Raw genomic sequence first — 21,534 nt, forward strand, 5'->3', positions numbered from 1 at the left:
GAACATGGTATATCATCCCATCTGTTTGTGTCATCTTTGATTTCTTTCACCAGTATCTTATAGTTTTCTGCATACAGGTCTTTTGCCTCCTTAGGTTGGTTTATTCCTAGGTATTTTATTCTTTTTGTTGCAATGGTAGGGAACCATTTCTTTAAATCAAGAAGGTTACTAAATTTAAGTTTCCACTATGTTCACTGGCAAAAGATATTTTCTGCCAATCCAACTCAAGCTGAATACTTTGAGCCTTACATAGTGGCTTTTGTACTTACAGGCCATCATTCTTACATGACGCTTCCTAAGAGGTTTTAAAGCTACAACGAGAGATATCACAAAGTCTGCTAAAACTTATTTTTAAATTGCATCTTCTGTTAGAATATTAAATACAATTTGATAAACTAAAAGAGTATATTTTATGTAACACAGATAGCTTTTAGAACATGAAATCTATAAGAAGAGACATGAACACAAAGATATTAGGTACTAGTCACTCAAAAGTCTTTTGCCCCTGAGCCAATGTGAAATACTGAGTGTCAAATATCAATTGCCATGTCCCTGTGATTTTTACTATGATATCCTGTCACTGTGATACAAAGCGTCCTATGAAGGATAGTCAAACAAGGGTTATCTGGTCAGGTAGCCCATGGCTACAGCATCACTCTTCCAAAGTCATGACTGTGGACTGTCATAAAATCTAGCGAGGTTACACAAAGAAGAGAGGGAGCTTGGTTTTTAACAGTCTCTACCTTCATCCCTAAAACGGGGTCAGACATGTTACAGATGTTTGCCCTTGGTCATGAAGAGAGCTGTGGATCAATTAAATCAAATTATTGCCTCAACTGGAGGAGGGGGGGAAGAATCTTAAGTATCCCTGTGGGAGGCAAGTCAGGAACATCTTCACCCTAAGTGTAAAAATGACAGATAGTGTCTGGACTTAATTTTTCATAGTACTACAATCATTAAAGCAATGTAAGAACTACAAAGGTAGTTGAGCTGAAAAACCATCTCCCTTTCTTCTTCCTCTCTTCCTGTTATTAGAAAATAGTGGTTACTAGAAAAGCAAGACTTCAGGGTAGGAAAAGGGCAGGAAGGAGAAGCATATGAAGCAGCAAACTTAAGGGATTCAAGTCTCTTCAAAGAGCTCACAGACCTCTATATGTGTGTAGGTGGCTTTCTTCTTGTATGGCTTTGGGAGACAAGGCTGATTTAGAGAAAGGCAAGTATACATGGCTTCTACATGTTCCAACAAACAGGAATGAAAATGAAAAGACAAGTCACAGAAAATATTTGCAAAACATATACCTGATAAAGACCGGTAGCTAGAACATATAAAGAACTCTTAAAATTTAATAAGATAAATGACCCAATTTAAAAATGGGCAAAGTATTTAAATAGACATTTTGCCAAAGAAGACACACAAATGGCTAATGACCGCAGGAAAAGATGTTCATCATCATTAGTCATTAGAGAACTGTAAATTACAACCACAATAAGATACCACTTTATACTCACTAGAATGGTTATATAATTATATAAGACTACACACACACACACACACACACACACACACACACACACACACATATATATGACTGACAGTGTTATATATCCATATATACGTATATGACTGACAATGTTGTCAAAATGTGATGAAACTTGAACCCTCATATATTACTGATTGCTGGTGGGAATGTAAAATGGTGCAGCCACTCCTAAGTGTTTACCTAAGAGTAACAAAAACATATGCTCACACACAGATTTCTATACCAAAGTTCACAGTAATCCTATTCATAATAGCCCCTAACAGGGACTAAATGTGTATCAGTTGGTGAATGTATGAACAGAATGTGGCTTATCTTTACAGCAGAATACTATTCATCAGTAAAAAGGAACCAACTATATACACACTATATAACGTGGCTGAACATTAAAATCTTTAAGCTAAGTAAAAGAATCCAGATGCAAAAATAAACTACATATTATCTGATTCCACTTCTATGAAACACTCAGAAAAGCCCATCTATGGAGACAGACAGCATATCAGTGGTCTCCTGGAACTGGAGGGAGCAGGGACTTAATGTAAATGGGAACAAGATTTTGGGGAGGGCGATGAAACTGTTTTAAAACTCAATAGTGGTGATGACTGCATAGGTGTAAACAATTACTAACAACTATTGAATTGTACAATTAAAATATGTATATAAATTACACCACAGTAAAGTTGTTCAAAAAGAAACCCACGAGCATGACAAGAATCCTCTTTTCTTTTTACACTTTAGCCAAAAATTATGGTGGAACTCTGTGTGAAGTTTTTTTATTCCTTTATTTATTCACCAAACATTTATTGAATAATGGCCATGTACTCAAAATGGCTTTGACTTCGCCACCATGCTACGTTTAAAATATTTGATGACTGGGCCTTTTCCAACATCCCTAGGAATTTGGCAGTGATCAGACTATTTATTAATCCATGGGATTCTGAATCAGGGACAAAACAGGGCTGAAAATGGCAGACTGGGGGAATTCAAGGATTGACAATCCCCTCTGTGGGGCCTCAGGAAGCATCAATAGACCAGATTCTGGTCGGGCAGGTTGGCCAGCAGGAGGGACACAGTTCATCCAGTCCCACTGAAGGGAGTCAAGCCAAGCAGCCCTCCTGTGAACAGTAGGTGCTCTATACCACAACACCAGCTCTGGGATACAATTCTAACACCCACCTCATTCCCTAACTGAATTCTCATAACACTAAGCAAGCCCACTGAACTGTACTAAGGCTATAAAAGTTTAACATTATAATAGAGGGCACATTTGTCCAAACTCTATAAATGTTCAAAATTTGTACATTTTATCACATATAAAGGCACTTTTTTGTTCTTCAATTTCTTTTGTTATTCTAGTGCTATTTTGCAATACAGTAACATTAAAAATAAATGATATAAGGGATAAGAAGATGTAGTACATATATACAATGGAATATTACTCAGCTGTAAAAAAGAATGAAATAATGCCATTTGCACCAACGTGGATAGACCTAGAGGTTATCATACTAAGTGAAGTAAGACAGACAGAGATTCCACCTATCACTCATAGGTGGAATCTTAAAAAAAGATACAAATGAACTTATTTACAAAATGGAAACAGACTCACAAACTTTGAAAACAGACTTATGCTTGTCAAAGGGGAAAGGTGGGAGGGAGGGATAAACTAGGAGTTTGGATGTACACACTACTGTATATAAAATAGGTAATCAACAGGGACATACTGTAAAGCACAGGGAACTCTACTCAATATTCTGTAATAACCTATATGGGGAAAGAATCTGAAAAAGGATAGATATATGTATAACAATCATTTTGCTGTACACCCGAAACTAACACAATATTGTAAACCCACTATACTCCAATATAGAATAAAAATTACAAAGAAACGAAATTGAGCTATTTGTAATGAGGTGGATAGACCTAGAGTCTGTCATACAGAGTGAAGTAAGTCAGAAAGAGAAAGACAAATACCGTATGCTAACACATATATATGGAATTTAAGAAAAAAAAATGTCATGAGGAACCTAGCGGTAAGACAGGAATAAAGACACAGACCTACTAGACAATGGACTTGAGGATATGGGGAGGGGGAAGGGTAAGCTGTGACAAAGTGAGAGAGAGGCATGGACATATATACACTACCAAACGTAAGGTAGATAGCTAGTGGGAAGGAGCCGCATAGCACAGGGAGATCGGCTCGGTGCTTTGTGACCGCCTGGAGGGGTGGGATACGGAGGGTGGGAGGGAGATGCAAGAGGGAAGAGATATGGGAACATATGTATATGTATAACTGATTCACTTTGTTATAAAGCAGAAACTAATATACCATTGTAAAGCAATTATACTCCAATAAAGATGTAAAAATAAATAAATAAAGGATATAAACTTTAAAAAGAAACAGAACGTAGAAAATCCTTCAGGCAAGTAGGGAACACTTGAGTTTTTGCCAATCAAGCCCCATTGATGTCTAAGACATATATTAATTTTCTTAAAGACAAAATAGCTTGAATGTCAGGACCTCTACATTTAGACTTTATGTTCTTTCTTTTTATCTGGCACAGTGGTTCTGAAGCTGGAGAGAAGGAGGACGCTGCCCAGAACTGCATACACACACCCTGTGTAATGTACTATATGGATGACCTAAAGGGTTTTCCAAAATGGGAAGACTCTCAGAACCCATACTGCATAAAATCTGGACATTGGCATGGATGTCAGGATGGGAGGACTGTGATGAACCGACTAGGTCAACGAAGTTGGATTTCTAAGCTGTTCGGCTTCTCACTTTTTCTGCTTGAACATAACCATTGCTGGTATTTTCAAACTGTACTCATGGGAACAGAATATCAAAGTATCTTGGCAACAAATATTAATCCTTATTGTTGTCTCAGGAGGTAGACCAAAAAACAAACCCTATGTACATAGGAATGAAGAGAAAATCGCGCTTGAGAGAGCACTGGCTTGCTTTCTGTAAGACTCTAACAACCAATTTATTTGGCAAACATTACATTGAGCACTGATGCTTTGCAAGGCACAGATGCATGATGAATGCTTTCAAACTGCAGACTTTTATAACTTGAAAGGGCCCATTTTAAAGTTGTGACTCATTTATGGGCCTGAAAATGCTACATCTGTATGTATGAATCAGACCCTGGAAGTATAAGTTTACAAGGTATTACATGACCATCATCCACAAATTACAAAGCCATTGATGAAACGCGTAGACTTTACCTAGCAACAGCTGAAACTTGAAGTGGTAAGAAATAATCTAATTATCCAGGATACTGTTATAAAGCAAGGTGCCAGCAGGATGCATAGTTTATGACTACTTTTACAACTACTGAAGAAACTTGATGACAAGTAACATGCTTCAAATTTAAGTAAATCAACAGGAAATGAGGCATCTCTGGGGATCAGGGCTTGAAAAAGGGCAGGCCTTTGAGTGAGTCTCCTAAAAATGTAAGAAGTAAATCATAGACGGCAGATCAAGAAAACAAGCTCGTGTTCTAGAAGTGTAGCCTCTCATTTCGCATCCCCCTACATGTGATCCTATATAAATAATAAAAAAATAAATAAATAGAACAAATGAAACTTTCAGATCCCAGCTACCTCTCCTCCTTGAAAAACTGGCTTATATCACATTAAAAAAATAAAGCAAATGAAAACATTTTTGAAACGTGAAACTTGAAAGTTAGAACTTACATCATTTAATCATCCTAAATAGTTTATCACATAGTGAAACTTAAAGTTCAGTTTTATGTAAAATTGTCCTCTATATAGAGGAAGTCACAAATGTATATGGTTTGAGAGTAACAGGTTCACACCTGCTTATAAAATGGTAACCACCACAATGGTTAATTAATTTCCTAGATGTAAATAACTACCGTTCTATAATTTGGCCTTATTGGTTCTGAGGAATAAGGGTATTCATTTTACCTTAGTATGTACAAAATTTAGATGATATTCAGGGCCCATATTCAATAGAAAATGGAGACCTAAATCAGATGTCCTCTATGAATTGGTGCTAAAAGTGTAAAAACCTGTTTAGTTACAAAATAAGATATTCTAATACTACAAGGACTTTCCTTAGCAAGTCCTCCTTCATAATACTGATGTCTGAAGACATAACCAATTCTTGTGCTAAAAACAGCTATTTTATATGAAATATATGTTGTATAAAGTTTCATTATGGGGCATGATTTGACATAGGATATAACATTCTATGTTATAATAAAATAAGTTTCAACTGCATTTCAGAAATCACCTTCCAAACAATTAATAAGAATGCAATGTGACCATTAGTGACAGAGTTAAGAAAAAAAGGCTAAATTGATTAATGGAAGAAATGAAGCATGCTTTTAAGACACTGAATAATAGATTCTAAACACAAATCAAACTCCACTCCTCAGGTTGCCTTGGAAAATTAAAAAATAAATACCAAATGTGTTTCCATCTGTTTTTAGTGGTGGAAAGAATTTATTCTTAATCCGCCTAAAATGCAGTTTAGATTATTAGAAGCTATTCAAAATAAATTTCATTGTTTGCTTCTCTAATTTTCCCCCTTTGAAAAAAAAGCAAAGCATTCTTAAGTCATTTTTAGAAAATTTACTCTAACTACTGCCTATTAGTTAATGCACACAAATGCTCTTAGTTTAAAACAATGAGATGATTAAAAAGAGTGTTTTTAGCTACTAATGTCTTAACTAAAGGAATCTTTTCCAGACACAGAAACAGTGCCAGCATGTCTAGTTTATTACACATTTCTACAATGTCACTTTTCTGCTTGGTAACATTGCCAACAAAGTTCCCAGTTTGCCTTTCTTTCCCCTTCTTCCTCTCCATCCTAAAGTTGGCTCCTCTCCCACATTATAAAACTTGTAGCAAAAATAAAAAGAATATATTGAACCAAGAAACATTTCTAAAAATTCTCAAACTGTATAGAAAGTTACAACCCCTTTCTATAACCTTTGGAAACTTCAGTGTTGACATAGTACTATGTTGGCCAAATAAATGTTCTTTTCCCCTCTTGGATATTCTCAATGCACATTCGCATATTAAATGCTCTGAGAAGTAAAAAAGAAAAAAAAAACCACTTTTCTTTATGTAATACAGCACTGGCCCATGGTATCCAGTCCTACCCCTTGTAAAACAGCTACTAACCTTCCTCCAAAACACTGTCCAGTGAAACACACTTTGGGATGAACAACTCACCTATGCCATCTTTACAGAGCCAGTGAAGCCTCAAAAAGATTAGGTCAGGATAGGGTAATTCCTAATTTTCAGGACCACAAGCTCTGGAAGTCAGACTTCTTCTAAGATATAAATGTTCCTGAAGTTTCTCCTGAACAGCCTCAGGACACACTTCCCAGGCTGCTTCAAAAGGGAGTGTTCTTTGCAGGCCTGATGTCACCTCAACACAAGGCCAGACCAGAATCAGAGAGAGAAGGGATATTGTAATCTGGTCTGGGGCAGCCTCCTTCTGACAAGTGTAGGGCACAGAAATAATGCCAGACACTTCCTGCTCTGCTTCCTCTTATCAAAGAGAGAAAGAGAGAGAGAGAGAGAGAGAGAGAGAGAGAGAGATGAAGGAAGGGAGGGAAGGAGGAAGGAAGAAGGGAGGAAGGAAGAAGGAAGGAAGGGAGGAAGGAAAGGAGGAAGGAAGGAAGGAAGGAAGGGAGGGAGGGAGGGAGGGAGGGAGGGAGGGAAGGAAGGGAGGGAGGGAGGGAGAAGGGAGGGAGGGAGGGAAGGAAGGGAGGGAGGGAGGGAGAAGGGAGGGAGGGAGGGAAGGAAGGGAGGGAGGGAGGGAGAAGGGAGGGAGGGAGGGAAGGAAGGGAGGGAGGGAGGGAGAAGGGAGGGAGGGAGGGAAGGAAGGGAGGGAGGGAGGGAGAAAGGAAGAAGGAAGGAAGGGAGGAAGGGGGAAAGGAAGGAAGGGAGAAAGGGAGAAGGAAGGGAGGGAGGGAGGGAGAGAGGGAAAAAAGAAAAGAAAGAAAAAGAAAAGAAAAAAAGAGTTCTTATAACTTATAGGTAAATCAGAGGTACATGATCTGCCAGGGAAAGTAATACTGTCAGGAATAGATGCCTCCTATAGGATGCCCTCCTCATTATTGGATAATATTTTCCAGAAACCTCTAGATGTGCTGTGCTCAGTAGAAGGAGACAGATAGGTTTGCCAAACAAACTGCTCCAGAAAGCCATCTGCCTTTCTCTCTCTCTCAAAATCTCTCTCCTTTAAAAAATATTTTTAGAGTTATTCTAATAAACTAAGAAGAAAATTTCTGTCAGGTGTGAATCCCCTTTTATAGGGAAAGAATATTTGGACGAATCGAAGATGGACCTGGTGGAGCTCATTCAAATCCAAATTCCAAACCAAATAATTAAGTGAGTTGTGTATTATATTTAAGTATTGCAGATTTCACAAAGGAAAGGAAGGAAGGAGAGAAGGATGGATGGCCAGAAGGAAGGCCAGAGAGTAAACATCTAAGGAAATGAAAGATGCAGGCTACAGCATGTTCAAAATTAACTTGGAAAAACAAGGTAAATTTTAAAAATATCTTTGTATCTTACACATTACAGTCTAGAGATTGTGTGTAGCAAAATGGGAAGTTTAATGAAAAACAGAATGTGGAAAATCTCCTACTATCACAATGCTGATTAACGATTTTCTTCTCAACACTTGTACAATTATAAAATGTTGTCTTTGGAAGAGAAAAGCTTATCAATCCATGTAGTTTTGCAATGAAGAATCCAAGGCAAAAAGAAGCAAGCTGGTTGACCCGAGGTCACTGAGCCCCTAAATTGCACCTACTGGGACTAAATCCCATGATTGTCCCAATCATGGCTGTGGGCTCTTTCCCTTCCCCGACCCATGGATTTGTTCCCTTTAGGTGACTGTTGGCTGCAGACTCTCATTCTTGATATGAAACAGACAATTTTCACTTTCTCATGCCTTTCTATATGAAGACAAGGATGATCCGTCACCTAACGATCTCAGCGCGTTTAAAAAGCACACATACTTTGGGATGTGAGAAGGTTTGGCACAGCTTGCCTCCGTCTTTCTGTGTTTAGGGACAATGGGTTAAAAAGCTAAGATGAACGATTTTGAAAAGAAAAGGAATGACATGTGCACGATTTTGAAGCTGTGTTATTGAATTGGCCCTTGGGAAGCATATGCACTAGGGACCACCCATATAAGTGTATGTGTTATTCCATTATGCTTTTATCGCCATTGTTATGTTGTTACGCACAACATTTAAGGAAGAGTAATCTTCATAAACTAAATAGGTATATCAACTAAGGTTTTCCATATTTATTCTTGAAACTTTATAGGTACAGCTGCTCCAGAAAATATGACAAGCCTCTAAATACCATGATTGCTAGGAAACAAAGCATTACCATAAGCAGTCTACCTTTCTTTAAAAGGAAAAACTTTAATCCCTCAAATGCCATATTTATGTAGAGAAGTTCTAAAAGAGATTCAGGTACATAATATTAAAAACTTGTCACTACAAAATTTCTCATAAAAGCAGATGGACTCACCAAACATGCTGGCCTCAGCTCCCTCCCTAGACCCCCTTAAAATGACTAGAAAACAAACAAAAAAAGCACAACCCCACAGGGGTTATGAGCGCCAATACGATAATAAAGTAGCTAGAAAGCCAACTGACCAGCGATAGCTTGAGAAAGGAGAATTCTAGACCAGCAGTGGGGAAAAGTCAGGAAGCAACCATATTTGCACTGAGAACCAGCAACCTTGCCCCTGCCTACACACACACACACCAAAGACTCAGGAATTCTCGGCACCAGTACCTCTATGAGAGGAGATAAATGACAGAGCTTTCAACGTGAGGACAGGTTCAAACACTGCATAAAAGCAGTTAGACATCTAGATTCCCTCTTCCACTCTGTGTAACTGGTAATGCCTTTTGCCAACCTGGAAGAAGTCTGCAAATATATTGTCTGGAGAGGTAAAACACAAGGTCTATGGGCTGACTGCAGGGCGTTAAGCACTGGAGAGAGTAAGCCTATTCCATTGCAACTAGGAAGACAAATACACGTTCACATATTAACTGCTGAAACCCCTTCTTTGCCCCACCTTTCAGTTCCCAGAACACTGCCATCCAAGCATCCACTTTCATGGCAGGACAGTAAAAACACTTCCCATGAGCCAGTCGGATTGTTCAGAAAAAAATAAAAATACGTAAAGATACTGAAACCGGTGTTCCATGCACCCACCCAAATTACCCTGTAGTGAAGTCCACAGTCAACAAGTTCTAGATGTGTGCAGAAAGCTTCTAATCAGGTCTTTAGTGTCTCAATCTTAAGTATGAGTGGACAGCTAAGGTTACTTAAATACTTAAAGAAAGCTTCTAAAACAGACAGAAGCCAAAAACAAAAACAAAAAACAAACAAACAAAAAAAACCCAGAAAAATACATCTTTGGGGAAACAAAAAATATACAAAGGGAAAAATTTCAAACATTATCATTAACATCTCTAGAGAAATAAAACAGTACATCTATGAAAAAAAAGAATGATGCTAGTTTAAAAAATGGGCGTTTGAGGATCAAATATGAGACTTTGAAAATTAATACACAGTAAAGAAGAAATAAAATTCCAAAAGAAAGCGTTTGAAAGATAAATTGAAGTTAATCTCTATATATGAAGGGAAAACAGAGATGGAAGACAATACAGAAGGAAATAAGAAAAAACTAATAGAGGAGGGCCGATATCCATAAACAAAAAAACAGGAACAAGAATCATTGAATAATTCAAGAAAAGTTCCAAGAACTGAAGGAAATTAATTCCAAGATTGAACAGGCCCACTGGATTAAAATAGAATAACACCATGATATACCCTGGTGCAATTTTAGATCATTGATTCTAAAAGCTTCCAGAAAAAAAAAGGGGGGGATTAAATAATGAGAATAGCATCAGACTACTGGACCCTGGATGCCAGAAGAAAATGAAGTCTTCAATATTCTTCGAGAAAGTGCTTTTCAGTCTAGAGTTTTCTATCCAGCCCAGTGATCAATGAAGCAAGAGACAAGAATGAATGCTGCCATACCTGAAAGGTCTCAAAAAATCCCTCTCTTACCCAGTACCTTTCCTCAGAAGCTACTGGAAGATGGAGTTTCCAAAATGAGGGAATAAATGAAGAAAGAGGGAGAAATGAGGTTCAAGAAAAAAGGTACTCAACATACAAACAAGGCAAAGGAAATCCCCAATACGATGGAGAAGCAGTTTACAAAGTCTCCAGAAATTCAAGTTCAAGGTGAAATGGATAGATTTTCCCCAATATAGAAATCCAATATAGAAAACTGAGCAAATAAAGAGGCAATTATTAATTCCAGAGAAAATTTTAAAAATGTGCAGAAAAGGCAAAATGTTTATAATATACTACATAGTTCAACTACAAGTGCAGTCCGCATAGTCATAATAATGTAAATATGCAATATGGATTACTGGTGTTTACATAACTTACCGAGAAGAAAAATTACTTTTTTGGGGGGTAGATTCGGGAAAGTGTGTACATGAAAGTGAAAGAAAACTAAAACTGCAACTTCCCTAAAAATCTAGATGAAAAATCTAAAGGTAGCAAATAAGCAATGCCATTTAGAAATATGGAAAGCAATTACTAAAGAAATGGCTGAAGGAATTTAAAGTGATTGCTTCTGGAAAGTAGAAATGGGTGAGGTGTGTTCTGAGTTTGCTATTTTTGCAACAATTCTCATACAGATATTTCCTTTGTTAAACTATTTGTGTGTGTGTATATGAATGTTTGATTTTCAAAAACTAAATTTAAAAATACCTAGCTACTACAAACACCAACATCCTAATATTTAACAGTTCTATAAACTCCTAAGTCATTCCTATATGTCTATTGCTAATTTCAACTGGAATTTTCTTCACCAAGGTCACAAGAGGTTCCCCCCTCATTATGGTAGAGTTCCTCCTGTTTACATAACAAATCTATTTTTGCTTGTTTGTTAAATGGCAAGGTTAACATCACAGATGCTCTAACTGATTAACCTAGACTCACTGAACAGTTTCTGAGTTCTGAGACCGTGTCTAGCCTCTACACCACCAGAGCTCTTCAGACAATAAAACAAATACACACAGTCTCTTTTCACTAACTGTTGAGAGGTCAATAAAACCAAATATACACCTATAAGCCCCTTACCGGTAATCACGTGAACACTGTTATAAAAAGGCACTACAATCAACAAACCACTTTGAGACATTCCCTACAGTTCACACATCGTGCATCCCCACTTTTCCACTGGATTTCTGTCTCAACAATAATCAATACTATAACCAAAGAGGTGCCAAAATGATTCAGTATTACCGTTAAACAAATGTTTCTGATGGAAGTCTCCTATGCAATTTGTAGGTCTCCAAGTTTTGACAAGGATTATAAAGGCAGCCCTCTACTGAAAACTGATTAAATTAGAAAAGAAAATACATAATCATCAAGACATTGCTGTATGCAAGGTATCTTAAGAAAAGTTCTGTCACACTCATTTAAAAGAAGCACATTAGAGAACCCCAGATTTTCAAGAGTGAGTCTCTACGTACCTCTAGTCTAAAATGCATTCTTTCTCCCACTTTCAAGGACACCATAAGACAAATTATGTTCTCAGGAAAAGAAACAAACTTACCTTTCACAAGCTCGGACAGTCCATGCAGCAATTATCCATAATGAGATACTAAAAACCAAGAGTACAGTTCCTGGGCATATAGTCATTAAAGTCTTCATAACAAAACGCGTATTGAAGTTTATCTTATTAAGTGCTCCAATGCTTCTAGAAGAGGCATCAGTGAAAAGTTTGCTGTGTAAAAGCATGACTCTGGCAATCAGATAGAGTCTTAAGAACATTGGTATAGATAAAATAATATCCACATCAGCAGTGGTGGTGGATGGGGCATAGGAGAAGGCAAGCCGGGCCGTCCATGTGAACGTATAATTCCCAGGTATGGGATGAATAGCACACACCAGTATTTCCAAGCAGATGAAGAAAATACGCTCATAAGTCATGGCTATTCTCCAGTCATCTGCTCCATTGTCCACCATGAACAACTGAAAAAATAAAGTAGAAAATCAGCTTCAGTATGGCATGAATGGTCCACAAGTGTTAGTGCAGATTTTTAAAATACATAACAGGTAGGTGACTTTTAGCAACCATGGCGAGCTCTAGGTCATAACTTCTAAATGCTAGCCCACGCACCGCAACGGAGAGTAGCCCCCGCTCGCCGCAACTAGAGAAAGCCCGCGTGCAGCAATGAAGACCCAATGCAGCCAAAAATAAATAAATAAATAAATTTAAAAATAATAAATAAATAAATGCTAGCCAGGTACACTATTTTAAGAAATTGGTATTGGCACAAAAGGAGAACTTTATTTTGTTAACAATTAAAATTACAAACTTGCTATACAGGAGCCGAAGATATTTTGGAGTCCATGCCCCTGGACAATCACGTTAGTGACATCATTTTAAAATAAGGGGCTTGGGCCTGTCAGTAATGTACTTCCTCCTTAGATGAAGTCAGAAGGACTTTCCTTATAACAAGTTGCTCTCTTCTTTCAGGGTCTGGATCTAAACCTTGCACAATTCTAGCCATATTCTCAGTGAAATCTATTTACAGTGCCTCTGCAATCAGTTATACCCTATAATGCAACAATGCCTGAGTGTTCTTAAAGGAAATCTTATTCTTGGCTTCTGAGAGGAAATCACAAGGGACCATAGTCAAATGTGGCAAAAACATTTCTTCCAGCTTCCTCGCTCCTGCTCTATTTTTTATCTCTTTTCTTCTGCTCTCCCATAGCTTTCCCTTGGATTATTAATTTGTTTTCCATCTTTCTTTCTCTAATAAAGTTTCCTTTTTCCTATTTCTGTCATTCTTCACTCCACAATGAAAGAAAACGAAAAGAAAAGGAAAAAAAAAGGAGATAGATAGACGATAGATAGATAGACCAACCGACCATAAAAGGAACAGAAAAGAATGTTTCCTGTCTTTGCTGGTTGTTCAGTAAACAAGTCCCCCAGGCTCTAGTCCATAAACAACCAAAGGCATCTGGAAATGTGTGGTGACATTTCTGACTGCCGCAGTGACTTGTGAAGGCTACTGGCATTTAGAGCCAGGAAGCCAGCGGTGCCAAGCAGGCTGAGATTCTAAGAGTCCCACGCACAAAAAAGACCTGTCTGCCCAGAATGCCGACAGTGCTCCCCCACTGAGAAAGATGACATATTCTTTGCCTTTTGGTAAGTAGCCAACTTATGTAGAAAGCATGAGATGAAAGCAACCCAAGTGAGCACAGTGTGTTCTCAGGTAAGTGAGTCGCAAAGGAAGGTGGCTGAGCAGACCCCCAGGATGACTAGATTCTGTGATCTCTGCTCCTCTGGGGTCAAAAAAGAATCGTTTTCCCACCACTTAAATGGTTACAAATTCCCATTCTAGGGTAATTATTCTGCAGGTCCTAGCTACTGCCCATGCTGTTATTCAAACACTGCCATCAGCGCTACTTTGCAAGGACAGGAATTTGAGGACAAAAATGATCACTTCTTTCTGGTACTTCAAAAAGTTAGAGAATAAGAAGAATCCCTTGTCAAAATTTTAACAAATTAAGTTATGGCAACATAATGGCTTTGGGTATGCCTTTATCATATCTTTTCATCTACGGACCTCAAAGTGTTTGATAAATAAATGCTAACAGACAGTACAAATTAGATTTTCCAGTGTCCAATAAAGAAACAGATCCTAAATAAAGCTGCCAAGCTGGCTATATAAATATTCCTGTTCAGTTCACCACTTTCAATACCACGTTGGCATAAAGGATTTCATTAATAAAGATATACAAAAGATTCTATAGAAAAAATGGTAGACATCTTCTAAACTCTGTATCAGTAAGTATTTACTGGGTACTTTATAACTCTAAAGGAATGTGACCCCAAAATCTTTTAAGGTGTTTATGTCCAAAAGAATGTATCCCTCCAACTAGTTACTTTGAGAGGCTCTGTATATTCTACAGATGCTATCACTGCTCTCTTTGTAAATTGCTATCAGGGCCTAGTATAAGTCACGTAAGAAAAACAGTATTGTTATTTAAATCTACATTTCCATTTCTACCAAAAATGGTATTACCCAGTTTGTCTACTTTCTTCACCAAACATGGCTCTTAACGACTTGGCAAAAAATCAAATCCACCCCCAAAAGGAGTACCAAGCACGAAGACTCCGGCTGAGCACAATTCCAAGACAGGCTTTGCCCACACCATTCTGGGCAACAGCAGCTTAAGTGCAGAATGAGTACCTTCCCAGGTAAGTGGTAAAGAAATGTATAATTCTCATATATTACTTCCAGTCTCATACATTTCCAGGCCTGGCCCTCCTCCCATCACTTAGATAAGAGCACTTGTTCCTCTGACCTCAGGCTACTCTCTTTTTCCAGGCCCCTTTGCATTGACCCCTCTGCTCACTTCCCTAACTAGGCTGGCTCTCTCTATTCTTTACCATCACTTCAACCATTATGTCATCGGTATTCTCAGCAGCCTTCTCCTTTATATTCTGGTGGACCTGCCCTGGTAACTTTACATCTAAGACCTGCAGGTGGGCTGGGGTCACCACATGCCTGCGCCTTTAAACTCAACTGAACACTTAGCATCCCTGTGATCATGCCCCAGCTCCCTATAGCTTCTGCCCTGAAAAATCATCTTTCTCCTCTAGAGCCAATTTTGTTCCCCTGTCAGTACACTTTCCCCCAGTATCAGAAATACCTCTACTTTATACTTCAGCCACAAACTCAAGTACATCTCACCTTTTCTCCTTATTTCCCTTCTCTTTTGTTCCACCTATTTAAAGCAACGTTACACGAAAACCCAGTTCTCCTGCACTGACAGCCTAGTTCCTGTGCTTTCTCTCTCTCAGCAGAGTATACAAGCAAGTTCAAATCTGTACTGTTCATTAAAATCAAAGCAACACAAACAAACAAGGACTCCCACTGGCTCTATGTCTGCCCTAAGCGGTGTTCACTTTCTCACTTTTCTTTCATGCCTCAACACCCCCATGGGGCTTCTATCCTCATCACCCCACCAATATAGCTCTTGCTAAGGGTCACTCAAAATACCTTAATTATGAGATCTGGTCCTTCCATCTTAATTTTTATCTCACTTGATCTGATATAAATCACTCCTTCCTTCCTAAAAAAGATCTTTGCTCTTGGCTTATGTGACATATTGCTTTGTTCATCTGCTGCCATGCTGAAGAATCCATCTCAGTTTCCTTAAAAAGCACCTTCCTCCTCCCCATTCAAGTGCCCCTGCTCTACTGAGGTCCATCTCTGACTCTTCTTTCTGTACTTTCCTAGGTGATCCCTTCCCTGCCTTTTATCTCCACCACCAGATTCCTCCTACTGGAAGCCATCCTCCATCCTCCAATGACCTTCTGAAAATGTAAATTATATAATCTTGCCGTCAAGATTAAAACCATTCCAAGCCCCCCATTCGGCAATCTGGTTTTGCCTATCTATTCAATCTCATTGCCCATTACTCTTCTTACATTTTCCTCTGGTTGCAGATTTCAAAACATACTACCTTAATTGTGCCTCTATGTCCTTGTACATTCTGTCTTAAGGACTGGAAAGTCTTTCCACCTAGCAAATTCTTATTCCTTTAAGACCAATTCCACAGCCTCCTCCTTTGGGACACTGTCCAGGCCCCAGACAAATCTGCAAAACTCCCCCCTTTGTTACACCATGATCCCTGTATGTGCCTCTTATTGATGCTGCCACAGAGGACAATAGGATTTTTTTTGTCAGACTGTCACCCCTACTTGTCTGTGAGGCTCCTTGAGGACATGATCCACATCTACCTAGTAGAGAATAATAAACACCTGGAAAATGAACTACCTTGATATTTCTCAGTTAATATTGATTAATCACTGGACAGGTCCTAACACTGATGATACATGCTCATGGGAGATGAGAATACTAATGCAGAACATAAGTGAAATAAATCTATGACATTTTCCAAATTGATACAGAACACATCCTATTAAATGTTCAGGCATTGCAGCAGCATAATTGTGCAATTCCATAACAAGTTCAGTAACATCTCCAGAGAAAATTTCTATCATGTAGTTGCTTTCTACTATCAGGGGTTTAATCAACACCTAAAACGATTTTAATTCTTGGTTTTATCACAGCACATACTTCAATGCCAAAGTTAAGAAAGAAATATTTCCTCTACTCTTCACATAATCCCCACCCTTAGTGGCTGCTTACTCCTTTAGTTTATTCATTTATTTACTAAATATCCAGTGTACTGAATACTCACTATGTGCCAGGCACTGTGCTACGTACTAGCCACCCAGTAGGATTTAGAGCAGAGAGTCTGCCCCATGGAACTAACTTTCACCAGGAAAGAAAGACAAAATCAAAAAAGCAGACCTAAAGCAATTTAATGAAGTAATTATGCCTGTGGACACTGTGATGAAGGAAACAAATAAGAGATGAAATAAAGAACAATAAATTGGTGGTGACAGCAGATGTGGTCACCAGGGAAGACATTTTGAGAAGTACCATTTAAGGCAACACCTGGACAAAGAGAAAAGCCAGTCATATAAACTGCCAGGAGAAGAACATTCTAGGCAGAGGAAATAGCACATGTAAAGGCCATGGGCTATAAAAGCTTAGCATGCTTAAAGAAATGAAAGAACACCAGAGTGGCTGAAAGTTAACGATCAAGGGGAAGAGTGAAAGGAGATGAGCTTGAAGAGCCAAAGATGGACCAGACATGCAGGACCTTGTTGGCCATAGTGTCAAGACTGGATTTCAGTCCAAGTGCAGTGGGAATCCACTGAAAGGTATTAAGCAGAGGAATGACACGATGTGATTTACAGATAAAAGGGCTGATCCTACTGCTGTGGGAAAACCAGAGTTTACAAGGGAGGATACTAGTTAGGAAGTTCTATTGCATCTGATTAGTTGTAGTTAGCATCCCCCTGACCTAGACCAGGGTGAGTAGGGGTTGCCATGGAAATGCATATAGTGGGTGCACTAGAAATATAGTTTGGAGATCTTGCTAGAATTTGCCGATGGGCTGAATGTGGGAGTGATTAAAAAAAAAAAGAATCATAGACAACTGAGTTTCTACTCTGTCAAACACAGTGGATGTCTGTGCCACTTCCTGAATATAATGGGTCGGATGCAAGGAGTGGGGAGGTTCCATTTTGGCCACTGTCATCTGAGTACAGATGCCAAGTAGGCAGCAGGATATGCAAGTCACTCAGAGGAGAAGTCTGGACTATTGAAATAAATTTGGAAGGTGTCAATATTTAGGTAGTTTTATGAGATCAAAAGAAAAATTAGAGAAAATGAAGAGGACAGGACACAAGGCCAAGTCCTGAGGAATCCCAAATGTGGAGAGCAGCTGGAAGGTCAAGCCCTTCTGTGAAGCAGGAAGAAAAGAAAGTGTTATTTTTGGAGTCAAGGGTGAGGGCTGTCAATTATTAACTGTAAAATATTTACCAAATTCAGAGCTATGTTAATGTACTTAATATTCTATACAGAAAATGAAAACACTCTAAACATCACAGTTTTTCATCATCTGATTCCATGTCGAGTTAAAATCCAACTGTAAAAATACTCCCATTACATTCCATATGATCCATATAATATATATATATATATATATATATATATATATATATATGATCTCTTTTAGGCTAACTTGTGGGGGAGTTAAAGTCATCAAAATGACACATGAAACCATCTCTATATTCATTTATCATTTTGATGTTGATAAAAGAAGAAAGATTTTAGGGCAAAAGCATGAGTTTCATCTACTTTAATTCTAGAGCTGTGGTTAATGGTCTTTGCCAAAGTAAAGTAACTTGTAGGCACAACAGAATATGCCCTACGAATATATCCCACCACAAGCTTGAACTTTCCAGTGCAACTGCTTTATAGTTGCTCAGATACTCCCAAAATAATCTACTTCAAGCTCATTGTCCAAGGTGAACTGGCAGTGAGAGTCATCAGCAGGAAGAAGGTGGGAGAGGTCTGACATAGTGATCAGGTCACATGCTGGCATGGGAAACTGCTCAGCCAGCTCAGGAGAGCGAGGGGCTCAGCTGCAGAAGCCTCAGCTGCCTTTGACATATGATTTTCCTCTTCAATGAGGCTGAAAGCTCTATGGTCTGATCTGGGCCAGTGTCTTTCATATCCTGAGTTTCCTTTCTGGTAGAGAATTCACAGCAGTGCTCAGCAAAATAGTGGTGCTTGAAAATCATTCTGAATAAAATAAATTTAGGCATATATTTGTTAAGAAAGTAAGTATAGGTAGAATAGCCAAAAAAACTCTGAAAAGAAACAGTAATAGGGAGAAGCAGCTCTGATAGATTATTAGACAAATTAATGATTGAAACCATGTGGTACTGGCACATAAAATAACAGAGAGGCCAGTGGGACAGGAAAGAAAGTTCAAACTAGACCCAACACACTGGGGACTTCACAGGATTATAAAGGCAGACAATCAAATCAGTGGGGAAAACGCAGTTTATTAAAAAATGATTTGGGGACAACTAAACAGCCATCTAGAGAAACATAAAGTTGAAAGGATGCCTCATAGCAAATACATCAAGAAAAATTCCTGGCGGAGGAAAGATTTAGATGTAAAAATGAAGCTATTAACATATTAGAAGAAATCATGTGAGAATTATTTTGCAAGCTCACTAAAAGGAAGGCCTTTTCATTTATTTATTTATTTAAGTATAGTTGATTTACAATGTTGTGTTAGTTTCAGGAGTACAGCAAAGTGATTCAGTTATACATACATATGTATTTTCTTTTTCATATTCTTTTCTATTATGGTTAGGAAGGCCTTTTAACTCTGACAAAAACACCAGAGTCTTAAAAGAAAATACTGATACATTTTTGGATTGACTACACTAATCTTTTGCTTTCTGCACCTGGCCAAAACTGTAACAAAGAGAATAAAAAAGACAAACACCAAACCATGCAGAAACTCTTCACAACTGTTACCACAAAAAACTCATTTCCCCAACTGTATAAAATTTCTTATAAATCCTTAAGAAAGAGATGAGCAGCCTAACAGAAAAATAAACAAAGGATACAAACAGCAGGCCATGGAAAAGGAACTAAAAATAGCTCTTAAACCTATATTAAAAAAAGATGCTCAACTTCAATCATAAGAGGAAAATGTGATACCATGTTTTTGAGCCGTCATATTAAACAATACCTAAAAGTTTTATAACACACTATATTAGTGAAGGTGTGGAGAAACAGGAAATCTCATACATTGTAGGTGGAAGTGTAAATCGGTATAAACCCTGGGAGGGCAATTTATCACATTATAAATGTACATACTCTTTGATCATGCAATTTCATTTCCTTAGATGAAATTTGTCCTGTTGACATATTTACCCATGTGAGAGCAAACATGTATGATCATTTGTTACAGCACTGATTGTATATTAGCAAAAGACTAGAAATAATCTCAATATCCACTAACAGGGAAGAGGGTTAAACAACTTAGAGATGTCTACAAAATGGAAGAGTATGCTGTTAAAAAAAAAGATGATAAAATTGTTATATACTATTTAAGAAAGTGGTCTACTTTTTTTTTTAACATCTTTATTGGAGTATAATTGCTTTACAATGGTGTGTTAGTTTCTGCTTTACAACAAAGGAAATCAGTTATACATATACATATGTTCCATATCACTTCCCTCTTGCAACTACCTCCCTCCCACCCTCCCTATCCCACCCCTCTAGGTGGTCACAAACCACCTAGCTGATCTCCCTATGCCATGCAGCTGCTTCCCACTAGCTATCCACCCTACATTTGGTAGTGTATACATGTCCATGCCACTCTCTCACTTCATCACAGCTTACCTTTCCCCCTCCCCATATCCTCAAGCCCATGCTCTAGTAGGTCTGTGTCTTTATTCCCGTCCTACCCCTAGGCTCTTCATGACATTTTTTTTTCTTAGATTCCATATATATGTGTTAGCATACGGTATTTGTTTTCCTACTTCTGACTTACTTCACTCTGTATGACAGAGTCCAGGTCCATCCACCTCACTACAAATAAATCAATTACATTTCTTTTTAACGTTGAGCAATATTCCATTGTATATATGTGCCACACCTTCTTTATCCACATCTTCTTTATCCATTCATCTGTTGATGGACACTTAGGTTGCTTCCATGTCCTAGCTATTGTAAATAGAGCTGCAATGAACAACTTGGTACATGACTCTTTTTGAATTATGGTTTTCTCAGGGTATACGCCCAGTAGTAGGATTGCTGGGTCATATGGTAGTTCTATTTGTAGATTTTTAAGGAACCTCCATACTGTTGTCCATAGTGGCTGTATCAATTTACATTCCCACCAACAGTGCAAGAGTGTTCCCTTTTCTCCACACCCTCTCCAGCATTTACTGTTTCTAGATTTTTTCATGATGGCCATTCTGACCAGTGTGAGATGATATCTCACTGTAGTTTTGATTTGCATTTCTCTAATGATTAATGATGTCGAGCATTCTTTCATGTGTTTGTTGGCAATCTATATATCTTCTTTGGAGAAATGTCTATTTAGGTCTTCTGCCTATTCTTGGATTGGGTTGTTTGGATTTTTGTTATTGAGCTGCATGAGCTGCTTGTAAATTTTGGAGATTAATCCTTTGTCAGTTGCTTCATTTGAAAATATTTTCTCCCATTCTGAGGGTTGTCTTTTGGTCTTCTTTATGGCTTCCTTTGCTGTGCAAAAGCTTTTAAGTTTCATTATGTCCCATTTGATTATTTCTGTTTTTACTTCCATTACTCTAGGAGGTGGGTCAAAAAGGATCTTGCTGTGATTTATGTCATAGAGTGTTCTGCCTATGTTTTCCTCCAAGAGTTTGATAGTGTCTGGCTTTACATTTAGGTCTTTAATCCATTTTGAGTTTATTTTTGTGTATGGTGTTAGGGAGTGTTCTAATTTC

At 38.1% G+C, this 21,534-nt stretch overlaps 1 protein-coding gene across 1 annotated transcript in view; it reads right to left on the reverse strand.

The window, feature by feature from the left end:
- KCNN2 (potassium calcium-activated channel subfamily N member 2) overlaps nucleotides 1-21,534 on the reverse strand; it is a 183,952-nt gene that overhangs the window by 126,440 nt on the left and 35,978 nt on the right. The window contains exon 3 of the mRNA XM_060009004.1: nucleotides 12,193-12,611. Coding sequence (XP_059864987.1) covers nucleotides 12,193-12,611 — 419 coding nt within the window. The remainder of the gene's footprint in view (nucleotides 1-12,192; nucleotides 12,612-21,534) is intronic.

This window comes from Delphinus delphis, chromosome 3 (genome assembly GCF_949987515.2).
Source record: "Delphinus delphis chromosome 3, mDelDel1.2, whole genome shotgun sequence".
Classification (NCBI taxonomy): Eukaryota; Metazoa; Chordata; class Mammalia; order Artiodactyla; family Delphinidae; genus Delphinus; species Delphinus delphis.